At 64.6% G+C, this 19,500-nt stretch overlaps 1 protein-coding gene across 3 annotated transcripts; it reads left to right on the top strand.

Moving 5' to 3' along the window:
• Window positions 1-1,261: 1,261 nt before the first annotated feature.
• PACSIN1 (protein kinase C and casein kinase substrate in neurons 1) lies at window positions 1,262-19,097 on the top strand. Of its 3 annotated transcripts, none has more exons than XM_076358047.1 (10): window positions 1,262-1,336; window positions 13,837-13,969; window positions 14,354-14,510; window positions 14,653-14,888; window positions 15,057-15,212; window positions 15,552-15,727; window positions 16,053-16,173; window positions 16,257-16,381; window positions 16,696-16,889; window positions 17,253-19,097. In XM_076358047.1, exons 2-10 carry the CDS (start codon window positions 13,907-13,909, stop codon window positions 17,360-17,362), a joined length of 1,338 nt encoding a protein of 445 aa, XP_076214162.1. In that variant the 5' UTR covers window positions 1,262-1,336; window positions 13,837-13,906; the 3' UTR covers window positions 17,363-19,097. The 3 variants fall into 3 exon arrangements, with proteins under 3 accessions (XP_076214162.1, XP_076214164.1, XP_076214165.1); XM_076358049.1 differs by lacking the exon at window positions 1,262-1,336 and adding an exon at window positions 7,272-7,340; XM_076358050.1 differs by lacking the exon at window positions 1,262-1,336 and adding an exon at window positions 13,543-13,557.
• The last annotated feature ends 403 nt before the right edge of the window (window positions 19,098-19,500 follow it).

A 19,500-nucleotide genomic window follows, 5' to 3' on the forward strand; every position in this document is an offset into this window, starting at 1 on the left:
ACGGCCCCACTCGTGACAGCCCTTCCACGGCCCCACTCGTGTCACACCCTCATCCCCCACCCCGGCGTCGCCCCGGGGACTGACGCCAGCGCTGACCCCCCCATTGACACACACACACCCCCCCCCATTTTGGAGGGGAAGCGGCTCTGCGGGCGGGCGGCCAGCCTGGGCCTGTGTCCGTGCTGGGGCACAAGTGACGTCCCCACACGGCCGGAGCGATGGCCGGGCTGTCCCCAGCCATGGGACACTTTCTGATCCCACCCCGGGGGGTACCGGGGTGAAGAGCTCCCCCCCCCCCCAGCTCCCCCGGGACATGGCTTCTTTCCCACCCCCCAGGCAGCTGCTCCGCACCGGGCACCAGCGGCCATTTCGGGGGGGGGGTTCTCGCTCCCCTGCTTTGAGCAGAGGAGCGTGGCAGGGACCCCGGGGCCGCCGGTGCCCGGTGCTCTGCCGTGGCATCCCAGCCGTCACCGCAGCCCGTCCCGCCGGCAGCGCCCTTTGGAGCCGGGCTGTAAAGCCCTGGCTGGGGTCCCGGGGGAGCCGCAGGTCCCACCCCGGGCTGCTCCCTGCTGGGCTCACACGCCCGAGCAAAGGGCTCGGGGCTCGCTGGAGGCAAGCAAAGTCCCCTTTGCGCCCCAAAATGCCCAGCCAGGAGATGGGGGCCACCTGCAGCCCCCCCCCGCCTGCAGCGCCCCCCCAGCCAGGCTCTTGGGCCAGGGTGGGGACGTGGTGGCCCCGGGCAGGGTGAAATGGGGGGACCGGAGCCGTGTCCCCTTAGGGCCACCCTGTGCAATGCCCCCCCCCCAGACCAGGGCTGCTCCTGCCCTGTTTGGAGGTTTGAACACCCCAGGAGCGACAGGAGCAGGCTCCCGCAGTCGGCGGAGGGGAGACGTCCCCGCTACCCCCCATAAACACCCCGGACCCGGGGGGGCTTTGCCACACGGCACCCCTCTCGACCCCCCTCTGGATGGGGAGAGGAGAGGGGAAGGCAGGCTGCCAGCAGACGCTTGCAGGGGAAGGAAAGAAAAGAGCAGGAGGGGACAAAAGCGCACGGAGGAGCAGGGGGAGGCTGGGGACCCCCCGCCACTGCTGCCGGCCAGGCCACGCGGGGCTCCCGGCTTATTCCCATCCGTCTCCGCAGTCGTGTTTTCACCTTGTGCGGCCAAGGAGTCGTTACGCCGGGACGGCGATTGGTTGGCTAAAAATGCCTCCCTAATCTCCGTGCTGATCTTTACCACCCTCCTCCCCATCTGCCGTGACCTTCCTGCCAATGTGCAGAGCCAGCACCGGCGAGAGGCAGCCAGCCCCGCTCCGCCAGCGTCCCCACGTCCCAAAGGTACCGCCATGCGGCTCCCGGCAGATTTGGGGCTGATCCGGCTCCCAGCGAGGCGGGAGGTTGGCGTCGGTGGGTTGGCCGGGGCTTGCTGCAGCGAGGGTTGCCGGCATAACGGCGGGTGACGGTGGCGGTATCCCCAGGTGGCGGATGGGGTGCCGGGGCTCAGTGTGTCGTGACAGTGACGTCACCCTGAGTCCCCTCCAGTGGTCCCCGGCTGGTGGTGGGTTTGAAATGGGTCCCCGCCCCATGCCGGTGGTTGCTTGCTGGGAAATGAAACCCGCTTCGGCAGAGCAGCTCCCTGACCCATTTTAAACAAGTTCCAACTTCTGCCGGATTGTGCCAAGTGGGGCTCGCCATCTGCCTCGGGTCCCCCCTCAAATTTCGGGTTCACCCGTTTTTCCTGTCCTCACGGCGTCTCTGGCAGGATGGGAAGGCAGCGTGGGTCCCGCAGGTCCCTTCCCGGCTGCCTGCACCTCCCGGGGGAGCTGGGGTCTGGTGTGAAGCGGCAGCGAGGGGCAGGGCTCTGGCAGGGGTCTGGGCAGGGGTCTGGGCAGGGGTCTGGCAGGGGGCAGAGCTTCTGGGGGCTCACGAGACGTGGCATTGTGGGGCTGGTGGGATGCAGCATGCTCCAGCCCTCGTACGGCCCCGCTCTGTGCGCTGTGCCCATCGCCCCCATAGCCCACCCAGGCACCCGCCGCACCCAGGGCTCCTGGGGGGGGCTTCTGGGGGGTCTGCTGGCCCCACACACTGACCGCGGGGCCAGGGATGCCCCAGGGCTACGCTCGCCCTGCCACGCTGGGGGCTGGCACCGCTGGTGGATCAGCTGCTCTCAGCTCCGGGCACGGGGTCCCTCCAGCCCCCCGTGGATGCACAAGGGAGGGCTGGGACCTCAAGCTGGGACAGCCCGCGGTCGGGGGGCTGGCAGCAACCGTGCTCGTCTTCCCCTGCCGCTTCCCTGGGGCGCGTTTGGCATCGTCTTACCCGGTGAGAAACACAGGCTCCTGCTCCAAGCCCTGCAGTCAAAGGGGTTCAGCCTGCACCGGCAGCCCCTGCCCAGCTCCCGGGTACTCTGGGGCCGAGCTCGCGGCAGAGCCCCCTCCGGAGCTCCCTAATCCCGTCAGCCGTGGGGGCACGGCCGAGCTCTGCGACGCCCCAGCAGCTGGCAGGGAGCTGAGGCTCCGCAAGGCGGCTTAGGCTGAGCCCGGGCGCTGCCGGGGGGCTCTGCCTTCCCAGCTGCAGGCAGGGGCCAATGCTCACACCCCCCCCCCCACCCCGCCAGCCCACATTTACCCCCAGGGTGTGAGCTCTGGAGGCACACGGGACAACAGAGCTGTGATTTTGGGGCTGCGCTAGGGTGAGCAAGGTGGTCGGAGGGACCAGTGCCTGCCCCGGGAAGTCAGAGGGAGCAGTGGGGGTCCCTGCAGGGGGCTGGGGGAGGCTCGTACCCACCCGGGGGTTGTGCCTGCGCGTTTCGGGCTGCCCGGGCAGAGCTGGAGGCTGGTGCAACCCTGGGGCAGGAGGGGCTGTAGGATGTGGCTCGTCCTGAGGCGCCTGGAGCTGCCTGGTGCCATCCTGGGGCTTTGCTACCATTTTATCGCCTCGTTTCTTCCTCTCTGGGAGAGCAGCGATGGAGCTGGGAGGAGGAAACCCCACACACACAGGGCAGCCCCCCGGGATGCTGCAACAGTTGCAGCAATCCCTGGGAGAAATGCATCTCCTGGCTCGTCCCATGGAGCAGGAAAGCTGCCCTCGCCCGCCTCGTCCTGCCGCGCTGCCCAGCTCTGCATCTCCTCTTTGCCGCTCTTGCGCCTGCCTTGGAAATGGCAAAGCAAGCGCTTTGCTGAACGGATTAGAGCTTCCCCGGCAGCCTCTCGGGCTGCTCCAGCTTCTCTCAGCCCCTGCGCCGCCTCCCCCAGGCAAACCCCTTCCCTAAGCCAAATATTCAGGGCAAGACCACCGCCGCAGCACAGCTGGCCCGGCCAGGGGACTGCGCTGTTGGCCCCAAACAAGGACTCGGTGCCACACTGCGGCTCCCATCACGCCTGACCCTGAAACCCCGGCTGAAGCCCTGAGGGTCCTTCCCACCTCCTGGGATTTTGTGTTCCTTTTGCAGGAGCCCAGGGAAAACTGGGGAGTTCACCAGCCACCGGCTTGGCCGCTGCTGACGGTGCTGACCCTGCCCTGGGGTCTTGCACCCATCCATGAGCTCCCTCGGCCAGCGCTGGCCCCCTCCTCTCCCACCTCTCCCCAGGATGCGTGGCTGCCGAAGGGGCTGCAGCAGGGCAGGAGCTGGATTTAACTGTAAAAGGATTGAGGAAGGCAAGCCCGGGCGGCTGGCAGGCATCGATTAGTGACGTGCACAGGGGCAGGGCGAGAAAAGGAAGGGAACATCAGTGCCGGCAAAGTGTGTCCGCACCGGGGCCACGTCCTGCAGCGTGCCAAAGCCTGGGTTTGGCTCTATTATGTGGGATCCCCCTTGCTGGAAATCCTGTGTCCCCAACCCTGCTGGTTCCCCTGGCCGTGCCGGGAGGCGATGCTGCCAGGACCAGGATGGAGCTGGGCTGGAGCTGGGCTCCTCCGACACAGATCAGCAGGAGGAGGAGGCCTCGGCAAGCGGCTCTGCCGACGGACAGACTTTGTCCCTGCAGGGCGGCCAGCCCGGCTGGTGTTTGTGCAACACCTCGAAGGCAAACACAGGACCCTGCCACGCTTCTGCAGTCGTGGAGAAGGAGAGGCCACATCCAGCCGGCAGCTTCCCGGAGGAGCCTAGCCGGCATCCGGCTGCCCTTGGCGTGGCACAGCACGGGGGGAAGGAAGGCAGCGCGGCCCCAGCACCGCCCTCGCTGTGGCTGTGGGTAATACATATGGGCTCCTCCCAGGCAGCTGCCTGCAGCGAGCTCCGCGCATTTTCCCAGGAAAAAAGGAGCCTTTATGTCCCGTCCCTGGCCCCGTCCCCGGAAGGGCTCGGAGGATGCCCCCAAGGCCAGTTATGAGCAGACAAGAAAGGGATTGTTTCGGTGGGAGCTGGGTTTCTGGCAGCACCTGCCCCGCACCAGGGCCCTCCACAATGGCTGCCTTTCTGCGTAATTGCTGCAGAGTGGCCAATTATCCTCCGCTGCTAATGAGAGATGCAAAATAGCCCTGCGCTTGCATTCTCCCGGCAAGCCCGAGAGGGCTCCTGGGACCAACGGCACATCTGCGGCGGGGGCGCAGCCTGGGCACGGGGTGAGCACGGGGGCACTGGCCCCATCTGGCCCTGCAAACCCCAGTTCACGCTCCTCTCTGCCCCCGGCATCGAGTGGGAAGGGGCAGCGGGAGGCCAGGGATGGGCTCGGGATGAGCAGGATGTCGGGACCCCTCTCTGCCCCCATCCCCAAGCAGCCTTCCCTGGAGCGCCCATGGGCCAGGGGCTCTCCCGTTGCTCCCAGAATCAGCCAGCTCAGCAGAGAGCACCATAACCAGGGGCTCTGCCGTGATTTAGGAAATGCATTTTCCTTTCCTTGCTAGGGAGGCAGACGGGAGCAGGCCACGCTTGAAAAATCCCCCCCTTAATCGTGCAAAGGCTGGCACTCGTGGCCGGGTGATGGGCAGAGCGGCTGATAGCTGGTGGCATTTCTCTCCTCTCCTGCCCGCACCGGCTCGCTGCGCAGGCAGGCTGCTGGCAGCCGCGAGAGCACGGTGTGGGCTAATTTGCTCTGCTTCTCAGTTTGCCGTGGTACTCGAAGAGCCGTAATTTAAGAGCTGCAAGTGGCCCGATAAATCAGGGCTTATTTCCTGCCAGTACTGGCCGCTGCTTCCCACAAGGAAACTCATTTTACAGGAGGGGAAATGACTTACCACGGGAAATAGTAAGCGGTGGGATGACGAGAGCCAGGGAAAAGTTTGTCGTGGCTGAGTTTTTGGTGAAGGAACCGGCTGACGTGCATTGCGGGAGCCTCGTGCTGTGGAGGCAGGGCTCCTGCCTGCTACCAGCACTGAGCAGCCTGAGCTGCCGTGGAAGGAGACGTGGGTTGGTCCCACCTGCATGGACCTCCATCTGCCACAAAGCTGGTGGCAATGAGGTGTTAGCACTGGGGAACCCTCCCCAAGTCACTGAGGTCCCCCCCCGTCACCCTCCTGGAGAGCGTTTGTCACCCAATGCTTAATGCCAAGAACATTTGCTCCTCCGCAGCATGGATGCTGTCAGGGCAGAAGGCAGCTGGGACAGCCCGGCGGCGCCTGCAGCAGCCCTGCGCTGAGAACTGCCAACTCATTGCATGCAAGGATGATGCCCAGTTAATCAGCACTCTCCAGTTCCTCGCCCTGAAATGCCAGCAGGCAAAGATACCCCGGCACCTGCAGGAACCACAGTCCATCCCCGCTCCCGTGTCGGGATCGGGGAGCGTTAGATCGCTTGGGTCTCGCATGCTGCTGCCAGCTGCAGCCGGGCATGAAATATTTTGGGGGCCTTTCTGTCCGGCCATGAGGGGGAAAGACACGCTCGGATAGCACAAAGCTGGAAGGAGCCGGAAGGCAGGCAGGACGGAGAGCCCCACCAAGCTTCATTAAGCAGTCGAAGGCGCTTGTTAGGGGAAAGCTGAGCTGGCGTCGGAGGCCGGCAGAGCCTCCGGGGACTGGGTCGCATTCTCTGGGCAACCCGATCCTGGCGGCAGCGGCCCGGCAGCCTCATTACTGCAGCTTCTGCGGGCGGCTTTGGTTACTCGGCTGGAAGCGCTCGTCTCCTGCTGGCTTTTAATTTCCCTGACATCACCCGCGAGCTGGGGGAAATGCAGGCGCAGTGCATTCGGGCAGTTGAGAGGGGGAGAGCCTGTCGCCACCCCCACCCGCATCCTCCCCGCTCCCCTACAGCCCCGGCCGTGGGGCGGGAGGGCTCCAGCCTCCTGCTCCCCACTGGGACCCGCATCCTGTGATAAGCCCTGGTGACCCCGGGCACAAGCCCCGGGGCTCGGGTGGAGAAGGCAGATGGCAGTGGGGAGGGAGCTGCCCTGCTCCCTGGCCTCAAAGAAGCCTCAGGGGGGGTGCAGCCCTCGTCACCCCCTTCCCCAGCCCCGCTTTCCCCAGCCCAGCCCTGCCGGGTGGGAAGGACCGTTTCTGCTTCTCCCGTCAGCCTGTTCCCAGCTGGCACATTTGGCAAGGGGGCGGCACCGGCTGCCTCTCCAAAGGTGTTTTGGGGTGTTTGTTTCTGCAAAAGCTGCGGCTCAGCCCTAAAACCCTCCCTGCAGCCCCTGCCTGGGGCCCGTGGAGGTGGCAGAGCACCCGGGGGAGGAGAGGAGGGAGCGCATTGCTCTGTCCCGTCCTGTGCAGGAGGGACAAGGACCCAAGGAGCAGCAGGACGAGGACCCCGGGGTATCCTCACTCAGCTCCCCAAAGAGCCTCCCAGCAGCGCAGCCTAAGGGGGAAGGAGCCCGTTCGTGGCCCTAACGGAGCCCCGCAGCGGCAGGCAGCGCCGCTGGGGCCGGACACCCACACGCACCCGGCCGCAGGCTCCTGGCACCCCACCACCTCCTCCGTCCCCGTGCCCCGGTCCGCAGCACCCCATGCAGTGGGGTAGCCCTGTCCGGCGGGTGCTGAGCACCCACCTGGCACCAGGGGTAGGTGCCTGGGGACCGTGCCCTGGGTGAGGGCTGGTCGGGGGCGGGGGGGGGGGGGGGCCTGGAAGGGGCTGGCAGCAGTGTAGCACCCCGGGGTGGGTGCAGACCCGGGGGCAGCAGGCCAAGGGGTGGGGCGTGGGGGGGGTGGGGGTCCATCCCCCCCACACCCCCCCCGCTTCACATTCCCCCCCCGGGATGATTTTTGCAACCTTTGCAGGCAGCGGCTCCATCCCCGGTTGCCATGGCAACGGGCGGCTGCAGGCAGGGCGCGCGCCCGCGGCCGTGCGCGCCGCCGCCGCTGCACGGCTGGTGCGGAGCGGAGCGCAGCGCAGCGCAGCGCAGCGCAGCCCGCCCGGCCCGCCGTACCCGGCCAAGCCCCCCCGGGCCCCCGCGGCCCCCGCCGCCCGGCCCAGGTAAGCGCCAGCCCCTGCGGGGCTTCGCCGGGGGCAGCCTGGGAAGGGGCAGTTGATGCCCGGGTCCCCTGTGGGGACGGGGCTGCCTGGGGGCCTTTGCGCGGGTGGGGACGGGGGGTGCGGGTGGGGACGGGGGTGCGGGATGCCTGGGTCCCTTGCGGGGATGGGGGGAGGGCGGGGGGGGGGGGATGCTGTGCAAAGACCAGGCAGTACGGCGTGGGTTTGCACCCCACCCCCCCAGCAGGACACGGTGTCCCCTGATCCCTTCTGCAAGCCAGGGAGGCTCGGGGGGGACATGACCTTCACCCCCCCTATGCGTCCGATGGGGTGCTGGGGCAAGGGACACCCCCTCCGTGACGCTGCCACACTCCCAGGTTTGTGCCTCAGTTTCCCCAGCTGCAAACGATGCGGGGGGACTTGTGCTGTCCATGTCATCACTGTCCCCCTGCCCAAATGAGTGCCTCACCCCATCACTAAAGCCCCTCCTTTTGCCGTTGTCACCCCAGCTTCCTCCTTGCTCTCCCCTGCCATCCCCCTGCTTTCCTACCCCCTCTCTGAGGCCCCTCCAGCTCCAAGTCTCCTTCCCCCACCACAGACAGCTAAAATCCCGCCGTCCCTCCACATCGCCCTGCTCCTGGCAGCCCCGTTCGCCTCCTGTCACTGCCAGCCCCAGGTCCATCCCGCCAAGGTACAGGGGACGGGACTCCCCCCCCCATGCCAGCATGTGACGCTCTGGTTTCCCCCCTCCCTGATGCGGAAGCGAGGGGACAGCACCGCTGTATCCTCCACCACCATTGTTTGCTACTTCTCGGTTTAATTGCAAACCTCATATTTGGATTTCTGCCTAAACCCCGCTCCTGGGACCACAAAAATCCCTGCTCGAGAGTCCTGAGCATCCTTGTTTACAGTGGCAAGCTAAGGCGGAAGGCTGAGAAAAGCTGCAGAGCTGGAAGGCAAGTCGAAACCTCACGAGCTTGAGGCTCAGCCCCGTCTGCCTTCCCCAGGCCTGAGCACATGCGTGGGGTTGACAATCCTGCTTCTGCACCCCGCCGTGGTGCCTATCCACATTCCTGGCACATCTGCTATACCTGAGCCGGGCTGCAAGCTCCCCTGGAGAGAAACACTTGCGTTATCTGCAAATGCCATGCATATTTCCAGAAATCTTTGCACAAGGCTCGTAAAATCCCTAGAAGACTTTGATGGGTGTCCTGCGCTCTGAGCAGGGTAACTTTGGGGAGTGCAGGAGGAAGGTGGAGGTTTCTGCAGAGCGCACACAAAATGCAAAGCCGTTTGCTGCCAGGGCTTGAAGCAAACGCGTTTCCCCTGGCTATTGCAACCTGGCAGCACCTACAGCGCGTGGCCCCCACCCTGGCCAGCAAGGTGGGCGTCCTCCCGTCTGCACGTGGGACATGTGGCTCCCAGTAACATTCCTGGATCATTGAACCTCCTTTGCAAATGCTCCGGTTTTGGGGAGCTTCCAAGCCCTGACCTGGCAGGGTCCAGCGAGCCCCTGTTGCAGCCGTCCCCCCGCTAATTCTCAGAACCCCCCGGTCGATGCAGACGACTTTAATTGAAGCAAGGCGGCTGCTGCACGTGCATCCCACACAGGATTCATTGGAAAAGCGACTCCCAGAAGAAGTTTCCCACCGTTACCTACATGCCACCTCCGGGAACCTGCTGTCCTCGCAGCCACCGCGTGCACTGCTCGAGCAACCACGTGCACCAGGTCCAAGCCAGCCCCTGGCCCAAATCCCACGGAGAAGCACCCGGTGTACAGGGGACACCCGTCCCCTCCCATCTGGCCACAGGTCGGCTCTTTGCCCTGGGGCTCCAACTCTACTCGTGTTGCAGCCGGAGGGGTTTTGCCAGGGGATGCAGGACGGGGCCCTGACAGGAGTGCATGGAGCAGGCGGCTTGGGAGGGGCCCAGGCTCACCGCCTGCCTGGCCTTGGGCTCTGTTTGATAACCAGGGGGGAGGATGCGTGTTCAGGCTGCTCACGCCCCTCCAGGCTGCTCAGCCCCGAGCCCCAGCTCCGCTCCTGCCTCCTCGCCCAAGTGCCTGGTGCAGAGCCGTCTGCCAGCGTGAATCAGCAGCACCCACTTAACCGTTTCCTCGCAGGGTCCACGTCAGCTCCGGAGAGGGGGGGATGGTTCAGCCATGCCACAGCCAAACCCCTCTGCACCCCCCTTGCTCCCTGGGCTGCGACCCTCGCCAGCCCCATGGGAGCATTTCCCTGCCCCATGGATTGCATAGATCAGCCCTGCGCCGGTGGGAAACCTGCAGCCACCCGGCCGGGTCAAAGCTGAGCAGCAAACCAGCCGGCAAACCAGCAGCAAACCAGCCTCTTGCAAAGCACACCGGTGTCACTGGCTTTGCTCGAGGACCTGCCATCGTGCCGGGGGCATCTCACCCCCCCATACTTCGCCATAGCAGGAGCAGCACGTGGGCATCAGTGCCCGCGCTGGATGCGGCTCTGAGGTCGGGTACTGCCGGCGGCCGATGCAGCAGCATGGCAGCCTTGGAGCTGGCGTGGCGCGGTGGGAGACGCTGCTGCCGAGCTCCTCAGAGGGTTTGCGGGCAGTTGGGCTCCGCTCGTGGCGCTGCCCTGGGCTTCCTCAGCCGTTTCGAGTCCATTTGTCTTCGCCGCGAGTGGTTTTCACGTGGCGATAGCAGTGGTGTGTCGCGGTGGCATTTGGTGCTACACCCACTGACAGAGCCTTGACCAGCCCTGTGCCGAGATAAGGGAGAACAAATGACCTTCCCCGCGGCCAAAAACCCAAACCCATGCCTGACTCCCTCCCCCTAAACCCCTGCACTCATCCTCGGCCTCGTGTGCTTACAAAAGGAGCCACGTAGCAACTATTTCACATTGCAGCCCCACGGACTGTTTGATTTGACAGGCTGGGTCAATCCCAGCGTTTAATTGCAGTAAAACTGGCTCAGACCATTGGGTCCTTTCCAATTGCTGAGCTTCAGCTTTACTGCTGGGAGCCCCCAGGTAACTACAAGGCATCAGCGTGCAGCAAATTACCATCCTGTCCCCAGCTCACGTGCTCTGGCAAGCGAGGGTCCCTGGTGCCCTCGGCTCGGGTGGCACCGGCCGGGCTGGGCTGCGGCTCCGTGTTGGGACGCTGCGGCTGCGGAAGGGGTTTGCACCAGGGAAATGTCATGCATTGCATCAGTTTGTGCTCGGGGTTGGTGTCGGGGAGCTCCCCGCTTGCTCTGATTCCTGCAGATCGAGCGCAGCTGCCAGCGTGGCTTCCCCCTTCCTTGGATGCTTTCACCAATAGTCACTGACTCCCCTCCCAGCCCCGTCAGCGCTCGCACTCCTGCGGCAGGGCTCACACCCGGCCCTCTCCCGTTCACCACGAGTGTGAAACTCCTGCCCTGGGACAGGATGGGGACAGGGATGGGGACACAGGCTCGCTCTGTGCTCCGCTCCCCTCCTTGCAGCGCATCTGCCACCATCCTGCCTTGGCCAAGGGCTCTCTGCAGCAGGAGAACCTGCACTGGGAGGCTCTGCAGCCCCTCCTGGCCCCTGGTCCTGAGCAGGCTCAGCTGATGTGCAAGCAGGCAGGATGGGAGCACATGCAGGCAGCTGCCTGCTCCTTGTATCACATCATCACCTGCTTTTTGGCTGCAACAGAGGTGCTGGGGCCAGGGCAGCCAAAAAACCTGGAGGCAGAGCAATCTGCTGCCCGGACACAGCCTCCCCGGGGCTGGGGCTGGTGCCTGGCACCTCACCGGGGACCTCAGAACCCAGGATGGGGCACCCCCATCCAACAGCGCACCCTGAGGCTGCTGCACCGGGGGTTGCACATTTAATGACGGTGTTACAGCAAAGGCAAAGCTCTGGCAAAGGCAAAGAGAGTGGGGAGAGTCAGGGGCCTGGCTGGCCCCCCCCGGGGGACCCGGCTTGTCCCTCTCGCCCTTCCTGGGCCCTGGGGAACTGTGGGAGGGAGGGAGGCAGGCAGTGTGGATGCTGGAGCAGCTCTGGCCCAAAGCTCTGCAGCTCCTTTGCGCGCCAGGTGCCCAGGCTCTTCTGCCAGCGGCAGGGGATGGCAAAACCGGGCTGTCTCTGCCTGCGTGGGGACAGGGCACTGCCGGCTGTGGGAGTACAGGCAGCTGCCCGTGCCCGCAGTGTCAGCAGCGCCAGCCCTCTGCATTGCAGCAGCCTCCTGCCTGTGCAGGGTCGGCAGCCGCGTCCCTGGCCCCTGCGGAGGGCAGAGACCCCCCTGCAACGCCGGCAGCAGCAGGAGCTGCCCGGTGGGTGAGATGAGCTGCAGAAGTGCTCAGCGCCGAGTGGGCTGATGGGGAGGGAGATGCAGGGGGGTGGCTGCTGTGGGAGCAACCCAAGGGCACACGGGTGCAGGAGCTGGGACAAACTTCACCATCACTCGATGCCAAATGCTCTGCGGCTTCTCTCCGGCAGCTTCGTGGAAACGTGGGGCTGGGGGGGTTGAAGCGGAGCCCCCTCGGCTGAGGGTGCCCAGGCGGCAGCGCGTGGCTGGGGCTGGCAGCTCGCCACGCCACGGCTCGGCTCAGCCGCCGGCACTGCAGGCGCTGGGGCATCACCACCAGCTGCCTTAATGCGAAACGATGGGCTGCGCTGGCGGGGCCAGGGCAGCGGGCGCGGGGCTGGCGTGTGCTGCGCAGGCAGCCAGGGTGGCCCAGCGTGGCAGGGGGCACACGCGTGGGCGTGCGAGGATGGTCACGCATGCGGGTGCGTGGCAGGAGAGTGGCAACAAGGCGGCAGCGTTAGCTGGGAAGTGATGCAGAGCCAAAAATAACCCCCAGGCTGCGGCTCAGACCAGGTAACGGCGAGGAGCGGGAGCTGCGGCAGCCATGTCCCGCAGTGCTCCACGGCCTCGGCTGCTGGCGGCTTGGTGGGGGCAGCTGGGGCTGGCTCATGTGCCCGTGGGTCCCAGGGTACCCCCAGCCGTGGGTGTGCTCCCTCCGTGGGGTCCCTGCCCCGGCCTTGAGCAGGGCTGGAGCTGCCCTTGCTCCATCCTTGCCCAAGGATGCCCTTGCCGTGCCAGCACAGCCTCTGCAACACAACAAAGAGCCAGAGACCAGAGGCACAAACAAAGACCCCGGCTCTGAGCGCTGCACCGTGCCGGGGGCTTGCAGGAGGGATGGCCACATGTGGCACCCTGCGGGGTCCCCTGGGGGTTGTGCCACCGGCTGCTCTGCCACCGCTGCGGTTGCACCGGGGCAGCCCGTGGGTGTTCGGGTTGGGCGCTCTCATGGGTGGGGAGGGCGGTGGTTGTGCCGTGGGTGCCAGGCAGACGCGGGCGCCGCGTGTTGCCGGCTGCGGGGGGACGGTGCTGCGCATCGCCACGGTCTCTCATCCATCTGTGTCTTGGCGGCTGAGCGAGGGACAGTCATGCGTTTATTTTTAACCGGCTGGGGAGGATGGCGGGGATTGGTGCCTCCCTGGTTATATCACTAAATCCCTGCCAGGCCCTGTTAGTTCCAGCACAGCGAGCCCTGCGCCGTGCTCCAGTAACCGTTTCGACCCCCCTTCCTCCCGGGGCCGTGCCCTGCTGCCGCCCTGCCCCAGCTCACAGGCTCCTCGGGGCCAGCTGTGCGCACAGCTGGAGCACGCAGGCACCCACCAACTGTTCCCCATGGGTGGGCACCGGGGCACCAGGACCCCGCACCCCCCAGCCCTGCCCTCCCACCCCATCGCCCTCTCCCAGGTGCAAGGTGGGATGCAGGCAGCCGGGTCTTCCGCTGCCTGCTCCACCTCCCCGGGAGAAGTGATGGTGCACGGGGATCACGGCCACATCCCGCTCCTGCAGCCCTTTTGGGGATGGGGCAGGAGGAAATTGGGGCAGTTCATGGCCACTTTGTCCCCATCCCAGTGGCAGATGCCATGCGGGACAGGCCCAGCGCTTCCCCGCGGGAACACTGACCGGAGCTGGGGCAGGACGGGGATGATGAGGATGCTCATGGCCACCACGGTCCCCTCTCGGTCCCCATGTGATGCCACCCACCAGCCCCCATCCCCAGCCGCAGCTCTCGGCAAAGCGGCAAAGGGTTAAGCCGTGCAGCGGGGCCACGTGATGCTCCGGGGATGCCGTTTAGGGTGGAATATCAGGACGAGAATTTCTTCGGGCGGCGCATACCCACCCTCCCCCGGCCCTGCCACGGCCTCTCGCCCCGCGCCGCGGCTCCCCAGGGACGCGCGGTGCCAAGCCAGGCCCTCGGCCGGTGAGCTCCCTGCCGTGCTGCTCCCCGTGACTCTCCCTCCCAGCTCAGCTGGCTTCGGGGGGGATTTGGATGGCACCTTGGGGTTGGGGGGGCACTGGAGGATTCTGTGTGTCTGGAGCTGGAACGGGCACCATTCCCATCTCCATCCCCATCTCCATCCCTGTCCCCATTCCCGTCCCCATCCCCTGCAGCTGGATGCTTGTCCCGCGGTGCTGCGGGCAGGAGGGATGGGGGTCCCCTGCTCATCCCCCCCATGACTCCCCCCTCTTCTCCCCTCAGTGCATGAGGCTGGTGCTTGCCCAGGAGCCACCCAGCGCCCGCGCTGACGCCTGAGGCAGCGCCGGGAGCCATGTCGGGTTCCTACGACGAGTCGGCGGCGGCCGCAGAGGAAACAACCGACAGCTTCTGGGAGGTGAGTCCCGGCCGCCTTCTCCTCCCGCGGGGCCCCCGCTGCCGTCACTGCATCCCAGGGTGTCCCCCGGGCTGGGGGGGGACGGACGGTGCTGCCCTCCCCTCCCGCAGCAAGCTCTGCCTGCGGGCATCTCTGCCGCGGTGGCTCAGGTGTCCCAGCCATCTCTGCTGGAGGTCTCAACCTCGTCTGTCCCCGAGGGGCGCAGAGCGATGGAGGGGACCGAAAGGAGCTGGGTTTGAGCAGCCCCAAAGCAAAAGCTCCACCCCTGCACCCCCAAAGTGCCCGGTGCTCCCCCTGTCCCCACCCCGGGACAGCTGGGGCTGAGCCGGGCGGCCCGGCCGCAGCTTCCATGCCTGCCTGTCCCCATCCCCATCCCCCTCCCAGGTGGGGAACTACAAGCGCACAGTGAAGCGGATCGATGACGGGCACCGGCTCTGCAATGACCTCATGAACTGCGTGCACGAGCGGGCCAAGATTGAGAAGTCCTACGCCCAGCAGCTCACCGACTGGTCCAAGCGGTGGAGGCAGCTCATCGAGAAAGGTACCGTGACCTCCCCAGGGGGAGGCTCCCCTCAGGACACCTGGGTCCCATGGGTCCCCGTGCACCATCACAACTTTACCTGGTAGAGATGGAGGGGGTAAGGGCTGTGGAGTGACACTCAGCTGTCCCCTTTGCCCCCCAGGTCCCCAGTACGGCAGCCTGGAGAAGGCGTGGGGTGCCATCATGACGGAGGCGGACAAGGTGAGCGAGCTGCACCAGGACATGAAGAACAGCCTGCTGAACGACGACTTCGAGAAGGTCAAGAACTGGCAGAAGGACGCCTACCACAAGCAGATCATGGGAGGTTTCAAGGAGGCCAAAGAGGCTGAGGACGGCTTCCGGAAAGCCCAGAAGCCCTGGGCCAAGAAGCTCAAGGAGGTGAGAGGAGAAGCGCAGCGTGTCCTGGGGCACCCATGCCATCTCCCAGCTCCGGCTCTGGGTGCCCAATCCAGGCTTGGAGAGCCGGGTGGCACCTCCCTGCAGGCAGAAGGATGGGCAGAGGGCTGTGACTGCTACTCTGACGTCCCTTCTCTCTCCTCTCCACAGCTGGAGACAGCCAAGAAAGCCTACCACCTGGCATGCAAGGAGGAGAAGCTGGCGATGACCCGGGAAGCCAACAGCAAGGCGGAGCAGTCCAACACCCCTGAGCAGCAGAAGAAGCTCCAGGACAAAGTGGAAAAATGCAAGCAAGATGTGCAAAAGGTGCGAGCCGCTGCCCTGCCCCGGGCTCACGAGGCATCGGGCAGGGAAAACCAGTGGAAATGGCCACCACGCCCCTTTTCCCCCATTCATTCCCATTTTCCCAGCCCTACGCACCTGTAGAAGGGTGAGGACTTGCAGGCAGTGCTCAGGGGAGAGAGATTTACCGCTCTTACTGGGGCAAAATCTTTCCAGCAGGCAGACTGATTTCACCCACAGAGGCTCTTGGCTCAATCTGGGCTCCCCAGCGTGGTGGCCCACAAAACCAGACCCTCTCAGCACCCAGAAAGGGCCTCTGAGGTGCTCAAAGTATAACCAAGGTACCCTTCTGCACCTTTGCAGACTCAGGAGAAGTACGAGAAGGTGTTGGACGAGCTGAACAAGTGCACCCCACAGTACATCGAGAGCATGGAGCAGGTCTTTGAGCAGTGCCAGCAGTTTGAGGAGAAGAGGCTCAACTTCCTCAAGGAAGTGCTCCTGGACATCAAGAGGCACCTGAACCTGGCCGAGAGCAGCAGGTAGGTGCCTCCTGCGCTGGCTGGGCAGAAGGTGCCCACGCAAGGTCTCCTCGTGCTGCCTGGAAAGCAAACCAAGCCCTGGAGGGACCGAGTGCTTCCAGGACAACCCACCCCCTGCAACACAAGGGAGAGGGTTTTCTGGCCAACACAATGGTCACTAAGAGGTACCAGAGTGGCAGGAGGGCTGTGCGGGAGCCCGGCATCCCCCAGTGCCTCGTAGGAGGTGACACGACCTGGGGCATGTCCCCGTCCCACCCCCTCCCCGGGGCAGCCCGCCGGGGTCCACCCCCACCCGCAGCACCCCGACCCGCGTCTCTCCTCGCAGCTACGCCAACGTCTACCGGGAGCTGGAGCAGGCCATCCGCCTCTCGGACGCGCAGGAGGATCTCCGGTGGTTCCGCAGCAGCAGTGGCCCCGGGATGCCCATGAACTGGCCCCAGTTCGAGGTGAGGCTGGGCACCCCGGTTGGGGTGCTGGCAGCCCTACGGGGCGGCCGGGCGCTCAGGGGCCGGTTGCTTTGTGCTTGCAGGAGTGGAACCCGGACCTAACGCACACGATAACACGGAAGGAGAAGCAGAAGAAGGGCGAGGGGGTGACCCTGACCAATGCCAGCAGCATGGGCGAGACGGGGGCGCCGGCGGGCGAGCGTGGGAGGTGAGGGCCATCGGGGAGGGGAGATGCCATGGGAAAGGCACGGCGTTTGCCTGTGCAAACATTCCCAGTGCTGTGGGGACACCTAAGGGGGTGCGGAATGTCCTTGGTGACAGCCACCACCCTTCTCTGTCCTCCCTCCATGTCTTGCGGGACATGTCATTAGCTGGGGGTCCTGCTCACTGCAGCCCCCGCTCCCCCATAACCTCGGGAAAGCCGCAGCATCCTCCCAGATGTCCATGGCACACGGTGCCTGGCCCCCGCCGCTGTCCCCCACCCGCTCTGATGGCCCCTCTCCCTCCTTCCCCCCACCCCAGCGTGAGCAGCCATGACCGTGGGCAGACCTACAGCGCCGAGTGGTCCGATGACGAAGGCAGCAACTCCTTCAACACCAGCGAGGCCAACGGCGGCACCAACCCCTTCGACGAGGAGTCAGCGGGGAAGGGCGTGCGGGTGCGGGCCCTGTACGACTACGACGGGCAGGAGCAGGATGAGCTCAGCTTCAAAGCAGGTACGGTCCATCACCGGTGCCAGGTCGGCCGGGGCTCATCTGCTGGAGTTGCGGGTCCCACACTGCTCTGCTTTTTGGTGTAAAATCCCTCAAATCATTTCTGGGTTATCCCAGCCCTTCAAAATGCTGAACTGGCAGAAAGGGGAAGACACAAGCTGAGCCCAAACCCGGGTGGGACCGGAGAGATGGTGGGATGGGGCACGTGAGGTCTCATGGGTCACCCCTTGCCTTTCTATCCTACAAACCTGCGTGCTCAGGATCAGTCCTAGAAACCCCCAGCGGCTCCATCCAGGGGAGAAATGAGGGGACAGAAGAGGCTCCAACACCTGCAATGAGCTCTCCCCTTCCCACCTTCCTCCCCAGGTGATGAACTAACCAAACTTGGTGAAGAAGACGAGCAAGGATGGTGCAAAGGGCGCTTGGACAACGGGCAGCTAGGTCTCTACCCCGCCAACTACGTGGAGGCAATCTAAGTCTTGTGGTGTGCTCCTCATCGCCGTCAGCAGATAAATCCACCCTCCGTTGTCTCCATCTCTCCACCAGCCAACCAGCCATTTTGCCGTCTGGTCCTTCACTCCTCACAGTTAGAGATTCAGACATATTTTCCGACCAAGCTTTTATTTTTTTAAGAGTTGTCTCTGAAGAGTATTTTGCATAGTCGCTTTCTTCTTCTTCTAAGATTATGTGAAGCGAAAGATGACGTTGTCCGTTCGTCTACGTTAGTTGATTTTTTTTTTCTGAGCGAAAAGCTGATACCTCAAGATCTTAAAGCCCAACCAGTGAGAGCTCCTGATTGGTTGGTTTTTAAAGATACTGAAATCATGAGCCGCCTTCCAATTGGCTGGAACTGCTCCAAAATGCATGGCGCTGAAGCTCCTGGGACCAATCAAATTCACCCCAAAAAACCGAGAGGGATTGGAGTCTGACTCCATTTTTTTGGTGTTTCCATGTTCTTCTCCCCGGTTCATCCTCCCGCCCCGAAGGAAGGGGACGAACATCCCCTCCTGCCCCGCAGTCACCCGGCCCCATCCACGGGCAGGTCCCTGCTCACGGGCAGGGCTGGTGGCAGATTGAGATGCCCAGGTGAGGTGGGACCAGCCCTGCCATGGAGCTTGGTGGCATCTCCTCAGCTTCCTCCTCCACCTCCTCCTCCTCCTCCTCCTCGTGGCCAGGCTGCCAACGTGTCTGGAGTCGGTGGAGGCTCCCGAGCCGATGCCCCGTGTGTGCTGCAGGGAGCAGCATCGCCCTTTGCGAGGGCAGTCATCCAGCGCACACCACATCCAGGGGGAGGTGGCCCTAAAATCCACCGCTGTTCGGAGCAGGACCCGCCGCAGCCCAGTGCTGCTGGAAGCACCTTCATGCCCAGCCTGGGATAGCGGGGACCAGCTTGGATCCTGCTGGGGACGGTCCCCATCCGCCCCCTTCCTGAAGAGAGGCAGGAGTAGACCAGGGATGGGGGATAAGCAACGTCCAGCCTTGCGTGGCGCCGGCAGGAGCTGCAGCCAGCCGGAGGACGAGGAGGGCTCGGTGCAGGCAGCAGACCCCAGCCCGGGCAGCAAAGCAGCTGCCTGGCGAAGGCGGCTGAAAACAAGACACGCCAAAGCAGGGGAACGGCCGCAGGCTTTGCCCTTTGCTCTTCCCCAAGGGGCTCTATCCTTCCTGCACTTGGGCTCTGCAACCGGCCGCGGCGTGGACGGGACCCCCGCAGCACCCATGGGCGCTGCCACCCAGCATGGTCACCCCAACCCCTCTGCCCGGGGCACATTTGCCATCCCGAGCTCTTCCCTACAGATCATCTCTCATTTTTTTTCTATACCATCACCCTTGGCAGCATCGATGCCATCATCTTCCCGCACGCTCCTCCCGCTCCTCTCCTGCTCCCTCCGGTGGTTCGTGAATTTTTTGGCCCCAGGGATCAAGTGTTTCTGCAGAGGCAGGAGATGCACCATGTGCTGGGCACGGTGGGCGAGAGCCGCCCGGCCCTGCATCCCCTGCCAGGTACGCAAACGGGAAAAAAAAACACAAAAAAAAGTCAGAAAAACCCCAACCAACCACCTGTCTCAGCAATGCACCCCGGTTTTTTGTACATTGATTGTGTAATTTAAGAAGTATATATATAATATATATATCTCTATCTATCGTGATTGTATTACCGTGGATACAACAACGAAAAGCAGCAAGCGAAAATAACTGAGCTCTGTAAGCGTCCTCCGGGTCTGGGTCCTCGTTTGCCTCCGTGCGCCCGTCTCACCCCGCGTGGAGGCAGCTGTCGGGGTTACGGACCCCCCGCCCAGGGCGGGCGCTCGACCCCCCCCATGCTCCGGGGGAGCCACAGTCGCAGCACCCCCAGGCAGGGATGCCCCAACCCTGAGGCTTTGGGGGTGCAGCGGGATGGGGGGGGGGGGGCTCAGATGCCTTGCTGGGGTCCTGGGGGACAAGGGGGCTGCAGGAGGGGGGGCAGCAGCCACTGCCTTTGGGGGACCCCCATGCCAACCTGCCAGGCAAAGCCTTGTGAAGCCCACGGGGGGATTCAAGATACAGCAGTTTTTGGGGGCCATTCCCAGCTCCAGCAAAAGCAGCGGCCCCCGACCCAGCGCTCCCCCCTATCTTG

Source organism: Aptenodytes patagonicus, chromosome 22, assembly GCF_965638725.1.
Source record: "Aptenodytes patagonicus chromosome 22, bAptPat1.pri.cur, whole genome shotgun sequence".
Lineage (NCBI taxonomy): Eukaryota > Metazoa > Chordata > Aves > Sphenisciformes > Spheniscidae > Aptenodytes > Aptenodytes patagonicus.

Excerpts from the sequence above, each read along its gene's own strand:
- PACSIN1 (XM_076358047.1), top strand. The coding sequence starts at position 13,907 with ATGTCGGGTTCCTACGACGAGTCGGCGGCGGCCGCAGAGGAAACAACC. Across the intron at positions 14,511-14,652 it reads GAGGCAGCTCATCGAGAAAG|GTCCCCAGTACGGCAGCCTG; the intron begins GTACCGTGACCT and ends TTTGCCCCCCAG. Across the intron at positions 14,889-15,056 it reads GGGCCAAGAAGCTCAAGGAG|CTGGAGACAGCCAAGAAAGC; the intron begins GTGAGAGGAGAA and ends TCCTCTCCACAG.